Genomic DNA, 7,500 nt, shown 5'->3' with positions numbered 1-7,500 from the left:
CGCGCCAAAACAGAGATTTTGCGCGTCATGGAGTACCTGATTGTGCATAAACGCTGCCACATAATGGACTTAATGGTTGAGGTGTGTTGTTGGTGTTTGGGGTGTTGTGTGGTGTTTTTGGTGTGTTTGTGGTGTGTTTTGGGTGGGTTTATGGGTGTTTTTTTGGTGTTTTTGGGGTGTTTGTGGTGTGTTTTGGGGTGTTGTGGTGTGTTTGGGGTGTGTTTTGGTGTGTTTTTGGGTGTTTTGGGGTGTTTGGGTGTGTTTATGGTTTTGGGGTGTTTGGGTGTGTTGTGGTGTGTTTGGGGTGTTTGTGGTGTGTTTGGTGTGTTTAGTGTGTGTTTGGGGTGTTTGTGGTGTGTTTTTGGTGTGTTTTGGTGTGTTTTGGGTGTTTAGGTGTGTTTTGGGATGTTTATGGTGTGTTGTGGTGTGTTGGTGTGTCAGGGTGTGTCAGAATGTTCTTGGTGGTGTGTCAGGGTATATCAATGTTTCTTAGGGTGTGTTAGAGTGTGTCAGGGTGTATCAGGATGTTTTTGGTGGTGTGTGAGAGTGTGTCAGTGTTTCTCAAGGTGTGTCAGAGTGTGTATCAGGGTCTGTTTGTTGTATGTGTTTCTTGAATTTCATTTTTTTTTTTTTGTGCTGTGATAACCACCACTAACTCTCTCTCTCTCTCTCTCTCTCTCTCTCTCTCTCTCTCTCTCTCTCTCTCTCTCTCTTTCTCTTTCTCTTTCTCTCTCTATTTCCTCCTCCTCTTTCATTTCTTTCCTCCAAATATATCAACCTCTTTTCATACTCTCTCTCTCTCTCTCTCTCTCTCTCTCTCTCTCTCTCTCTCTCTCTCTCTCTCTCTCTCTTTCTCTTTCTCTCTCTATTTCCTTCTCTTTCATTTCCTCCTCTCTTCATACACTCTCTCTCTCTCTCTCTCTCTCTCTCTCTCTCTCTCTCTCTCTCTCTCTCTCTCTCTCTCTCTCTCTCTCTCTCTCTCTCTCTCTCTCTCTCTCTCTCTCTCTCTCTCTTCAGGTAATGGACATAATCCTTCACTGTGTTGACGCTGGCCACCTTAAGAGTCGTGGTCTGAATGAGGTGTTCCCTTCCATCTGTGGGTTCCCTCAGGTCTCCCACTGCCCACACACCCGCCGCATTGCCACAGGGGCCAAGAACGGAGCTATCGCCATGTATGAACTGCGGGCGTCTAAGTGTCAGGTGTGTGTGTGTGTGTGTGTGTGTGTTTCTTCTTTTTTTTTTTAAATTTCCTTTCCTTGAGTGTGGTTGTGCGTAAGTTTGTTAATTTGTCGTTTTTTCCTATTTTTCTTTCCTTTCTTTCTTTTTTCCTATATTCCTTCCTTTTTTCCTTCCTTCTTTCCTTCTTTCCTTCCTTCCTTCTTTCCTTTCTTCTTCCTATATTCCTTCCTTCCTTCCTTCCTTCCTTCCTTCCTTCCTTCTTTCCTTCTTTCCTTCCTTCTTCCTTCCTTTCTTCCTTCCTTCCTTCTTTTTTCTCCTATTTTTATTCTTTACATTTAATTCCTTCTTTCTCTCAATCTTTCTAATTATCTCTCTCTCTCTCTCTCTCTTCTCTCTCTCTCTCTCTCTCTTTCTTATATTTATTTATTAATTTTACTTATTTTTTATTTATTTTCTCTAATTCTTTTTCTTTCATTATTTGTATCATCTTTCACTTCATTTTTCATTGTCTTTTTCATTTCTACGTTTCCTTGTTTTCTTTCTTATATATTTCCTGTTTTTATTTATTTATTTTTTCATTTTCCTTCATTCATTCACTCTCTAAATCTCTTTCTTATTTTCTATCCTTGATTTTCACACACAAAACTCAATTGAAATAGTGAAGACTGTGGCCATTAATCTTCTGCCCTCCATAGACCCTTCCTAATGTCAATAAAATGGTCTAATGGTACACAAAACTCAATTAAAATAGTGAAGACTGGCCATTAATCTTCTGCCCTCCATAGACCCTTCAAAATGTCAATAAAATGGTCTAATGGTACACAAAACTCAATTAAAATAGTGAAGACTGTGGCCATTAATCTTCTGTCCTCCATAGACCCTTCAAAATGTCAATAAAATGGTCTAATGGTACACAAAACTCAATTAAAATAGTGAAGACTGTGGCCATTAATCTTCTGTCCTCCATAGACCCTTCAAAATGTCAATAAAATGGTCTAATGGTACACAAAACTCAATTGAAATAGTGAAGACTGTGGCCATTAATCTTCTGCCCTCCATAGACCCTTCCTAATGTCAATAAAATGGTCTAATGGTACACAAAACTCAATTAAAATAGTGAAGACTGTGGCCATTAATCTTCTGCCCTCCATAGACCCTTCAAAATGTCAATAAAATGGTCTAATGGTACACAAAACTCAATTAAAATAGTAAAGACTGTGGCCATTAATCTTCTGCCCTCCATAGACCCTTCAAAATGTCAATAAAATGGTCTAATGGTACACAACACTCAATTAAAATAGTGAAGACTGTGGCCATTAATCTTCTGCCCTCCACAGACCCTTCAAAATGTCAATAAAATGGTCCAATCATACACAAACCTCAATGTAAAAATATATCCCAGTACTGAAGAGGTTAATTTTCCACCTTAACCTCTTTCACTCTCTCCCGCAGGTGATTCCAGCCCACACCACCGCCATCACAGCCGTCAGCTTCTCTCCTGATGGGAAGTACCTGGCGTCTTACTCTATGGGGGAGAACAAGCTGTCCTTCTGGCAGGTAAGTGTTGGGGGTGTCAATGTAGCAAGGAGAGGCTGTCTGTAGAGTGCTGTGTGTTGGAGGGAGGCAAAAGAGACAGTGCTGAATGGATTATACATGTATTTATCTTGGTATTGTGTGAGGTGCAGGTGCAGGGCTGGGAGGTGTCTCATTGTGAAGGCTGGTAGTGTAGCAAGGAGAGGCTGTCTGTAGAGTGCTGTGTGTTGGAGGGAGGCATAAGAGACAGAGGATTAATGGCCACAGTCTTCACTATTTTAATTGAGTTTTGTGTACCATTAGACCATTTTATTGACATTAGCAAGGGTCTGTGGAGGTCAGAGGATTAATGGCCACAGTCTTCACTATTTTAATTGAGTTTAGTGTACCATTAGACCATTTTATTGACATTATTAAGGGTCTATGGAGATCAGAGGATTAATGGCCACAGTCTTCACTATTTTAACCCCCCACATGAGTCTCTGAAGCTGTAGAAAGTCACCAAATAGTCACCAGAATATGGAAACACATCCTGGTACTGAAGGGGTGGCAAGAGACACATATTAACTTTTCAAACACCAAGTCTCTCAGTATTTTGATCCTTTGTTTAAAACTCGTCCCTTTCAATTTATTTATCTATTTATTTGTTTATTGATTATCTTCTTTATGTAGGAAAGAGGGTCAGCCAAGGGTGAAAATAAAGAAAAGATTAGAAGCAGGACTGACTTGAGTGCTGGCTCTCAACAAAGAAGGAAGACGTTAGCCAGAATTATAGAGCAAATGTAGTGAATGATGCAATGCCCTCCTCCCAGCATGCCTTGTTCTCCCTACATACACCTAAGCCCTGTATAATGAACAACCACACCACACCCATTGTTTAGTTAAATCACAGAACGCACCAAACGCCGCTATAACGTAACTTTTAATACGGAAATTTTGGCTGAGTTTGGAAAGACCGTCAAACCACCACCACCACCACACCACCACCATCATCCAGATTAATGAACACTTTTCCGAAACATAACCCATTCACTATGTGGGGTTTGGCTGAACAGGAACACACTTTGAGGGAGAAAAAACTTGAAAAAAATCTTGGAATGAGAGAATAAAGGCATTTCCGGACATAGAGAGATAGAGAAAGAGACAGAGAGATAGAGAGACAGAGAGGGAGGGGTATAATCAACACACTAACATTCTTATTCACCAACAGACTTCTTCAGGGATGTTTGGTCTAGGCGCCTCACAAACCAAATGCACCAAGACCTTTTCGACAATCCCCATGCCAGACATAGTACGGATGAACCCACAACGGCTGCCAAAACTGGTGTGGATATCAAACAGAACAGTGGTCCACATGATGGCTGATGGAACAGAACACCGATTCAACGCTTAATGGAAACGGACGGCGGAAATCTTGGCCCACACTTGACGAAATGGTAGATTGAGCCGGATGGAGTGGATGTTTTGACTGGAGAGGTGGGTGGAAGGGAGAAGTGAGTGGATAAATGCAAGAAGTGACTGGATAAATGGATGTAAGAGGGAATAATGCTTTTGTTAATGAAGCAGACTGGAGATATTAATTAATGGAATAGAATAAGCTGATATTTCACGACTGACTGGATGGATGGGTGGAGAGATGGAGAGAAAGGGAGAGGGGGTAGGTGACGGATTTGGAGAGAAAAAAAGTTTAGGATGGAGAGAATTTGATGGAGAGAAGCGTGAGAGGGAGAGATGGAGAGAAAAGTGAGAGTGGGTAAGTGACGGATTTGGAGAGAAAAAAGTTTAGGATGGAGAGAATTTGATGGAGAGAAGCATGAGAGGTGTGAGAGAGGGAGGAAGTGAGAGGGAGAGATGGAGAGAAAAGTGAGAGGCGGTAGGTGAAGGATTTGGAGAGAAAAAAAGTTTAGGATGGAGAGAATTTGATGGAGAGAAGCCTGAGAGGTGTGGGAGAGGGAGGAAGTGAGAGGGAGAGATGGAGAGAAAAGTGAGAGTGGGTAGGTGACGGATTTGGAGAGAAAAAGTTTAGGATGGAGAGAATTTGATGGAGAGAAGCATGAGAGGTGTGGGAGAGGGAGGAAGTGAGAGGGAGAGATGGAGAGAAAAGTGAGAGTGGGTTGGTGACAGATTTGTAGAGTAAAAATGTTTAGGATGGAGAGAATTTGATGGAGAGAAGCGTGTGAGGTGTGGGAGAGGGAGGAAGTGAGAGGGAGAGATGGAGAGAAAAGTGAGAGGCGGTAGGTGACAGATTTGGAGAGAAAAAATGTTTAGGATGGAGAGAATTTGATGGAGAGAAGCATGAGAGGTGTGGGAGAGGGAGGAAGTGAGAGGGAGAGATGGAGAGAAAAGTGAGAGTGGGTAGGTGACAGATTTGGAGAGAAAAAAGTTTAGGATGGAGAGAATTTGATGGAGAGAAGCATGAGAGGTGTGGGAGAGGGAGGAAGTGAGAGGGAGAGATGGAGAGAAAAGTGAGAGGTGATAAGTGACGGATTTGGAGAGAAAAAAGTTTAGGATGGAGAGAAATAGAAAAAAAAAAGATTTATGAAAGAGGAAATAGAAAAAAAATGAAGATAAATTTGTGAATAGAGAGAAAGAAGGAGAATGTGATGAAGAAGGGAAGAGAGGCAGAAAATTGAATAAAAATGGAAGAGGAGGATAAAAAAAATAAAGATAGATAGAGAAAATTGAAGAGAAAAATAATGAATGACAGAAAACGAAAAGAAAACAAAAAAAAAACAAAGAAAACGGGAAAAAGGTGAAATAGAAAACGGAAACAACATTGCCACCTCAACTAATGTGCTCTATAGTAGATGTCTGTCTGTACGTACGTCGATGTGTGTGTGTGTGTGTGTGTGTGTGTGTGTGTATGTGTGTGTGTGTGTGTGCGCATTGTGTCCGCCGCCGCCGCAAACAAGTGTTGTCGTTGTTGTTGTTTTAATCTTGTTGTTGTTGTTGTGTGTGTGTGTGTGTGTGTGTGTGTGTGTGTGTGTGTGTGTGTGTGTGTGTGTGTGTGTGTGTGTGTGTGTGTGTGTGTGTGTGTGTGTGTGTGTGTGTGTCTCTCTCTCTCTCTCTCTCTCTCTCTCTCTCTCTCTCTCTCTCTCTCTCTCTCTCTCTCTCTCTCTCTCTCTCTCTCTCTCTCTCTCTCTCTCTCTCTCTCTCTCTCTCTCTCTCTCTCTCTCTCACACAGTACCACATAAAACTGTGTGTGTGTGTGTGTGTGTGTTAAGTAGATATAGACTAAAGTTCTTGAGAGAGAGAGAGAGAGAGAGAGAGAGAGAGAGAGAGAGAGAGAATGCAAAGTATAAAAGATATATTGTTTTCTCCTCCTCCTCCTCCTCCTCCTCTTCCTCTTCTTCTTCTTCTTCTTCTTCTTCTTCTTCTTCTTCTTCTTTTCTTTAACCTAAAAACCACACACGCACACTCTCTCTCTCTCTCTCTCTCTCTCTCTCTCTCTCTCTCTCTCTCTCTCTCTCTCTCTCTCTCTCTCTCTCTCTCTCTCTCTCTCTCTCTCTCTCTCTCTCTCTCTCTCTCTCTCTCTTCTGTATTTCAATGTGGTGTATTGCATTATAGATGTCTCGCATTGTTGATGAACGATTTGTAATATAGTGTTAAACCGCTGTGTGTGTGTGTGTGTGTGTGTGTGTGTGTGTGTGTGTGTGTGTGTGTGTGTGTGTGTGTGTGTGTGTGTTCTATTCCTATATATTCATTCTTCTTCGTATTAACCTTGAGAGGGACACTGGTTTAATGTAATTGTGAACCCGTGGCTGTTGTGTATTATTGATGATGATGATGATTATGTTGTTTACACCCTGATGATGATGATGATGATGATGGGTCGTGCGTGATTTGAACGGGACTCAATACTAGGGTAGATTGAAAGGAGCTGCGTCTTAACCTTGATCTTGATGGGTGTGTTAATATGATGATGACTCTGGTTGGGGACGTGTGTGTGTGTGTGTGTGTGTGTGTGTGTGTGTGTGTGTGGGAGCGTTCTGACATTCCTCGTTATCTTAAGAACTTTCACACACACACACACACACACACACACACATACATAAGGTGTGTGTGTGTGTGTGTGTGTGTGTGTGTGTAGAGGGGGAGAGGGGAGAGAAAGAGGAACAACGAAGATTATCATTATTATTATTATTATTATTATTATTATTATTATTATTATTATTATTATTATTATTATTATTATTATTACTATTACTATTACTATTTGAATGCACTAGACAATATGAAAACAATCTCTCTCTCTCTCTCTCTCTCTCTCTCTCTCTCTCTCTCTCTCTCTCTCTCTCTCTCTCTCTCTCTCTCTCTCTCTCTCTCTCTCAGCATCACACCCAGTCTTCCCTGAACGCAGCATAACACAGCATAACAGACGTGGGCGTGTCGGAGTGGCGTGCGCGGGGCGAGTGAGGCATAATATTCACACGCCATTATTTTGTGTAGATAATGTATGATTTCATGTATATATATATAGATAAATAGGTAGAGAGATAGCGAGGTGCAGTAGGACCCACTAGACACACGCAGGCCGCTACAGTATATATGTATAAATATTTTACATAAGTGTGCACCAGTGATTATAGAATTATGGCAGTTTTGGAGACGATGCTACAGAGAGAGAGAGAGAGAGAGAGAGAGAGAGAGAGAGAGAGAATGTTAGGTTATGTTATGTTTATTACAATTTTTAAGTATGTAGTGATGAAAGAGAGGAAAAGAGAGTGGGGAGGTCAACGAGGTGAAGGGGCGGCATTCAGCTCGGGTATTGCTTTGAGCCGAGTAGCG

At 41.6% G+C, this 7,500-nt stretch overlaps 1 protein-coding gene across 1 annotated transcript in view; it reads left to right on the top strand.

The window, feature by feature from the left end:
* The window catches only part of LOC123502999 (WD repeat-containing protein 7-like), a 27,674-nt gene extending 23,236 nt beyond the window's left edge, over window positions 1-4,438 (top strand). The window contains 4 exon segments of the mRNA XM_045252342.1: window positions 1-81; window positions 1,018-1,200; window positions 2,632-2,736; window positions 3,923-4,438. The exon segment at window positions 1-81 is cut by the window's left edge and continues 190 nt beyond it. Coding sequence (XP_045108277.1) covers window positions 1-81; window positions 1,018-1,200; window positions 2,632-2,736; window positions 3,923-4,105 — 552 coding nt within the window. The 3' untranslated portion in view covers window positions 4,106-4,438.
* Window positions 4,439-7,500: the final 3,062 nt, after the last annotated feature.

Source organism: Portunus trituberculatus, chromosome 2 (genome assembly GCF_017591435.1).
Source record: "Portunus trituberculatus isolate SZX2019 chromosome 2, ASM1759143v1, whole genome shotgun sequence".
NCBI classification, from domain to species: Eukaryota; Metazoa; Arthropoda; class Malacostraca; order Decapoda; family Portunidae; genus Portunus; species Portunus trituberculatus.
Note: the sequence above shows the minus strand (reverse complement) of the source record. Positions and strands in the feature narration are given on the sequence as shown.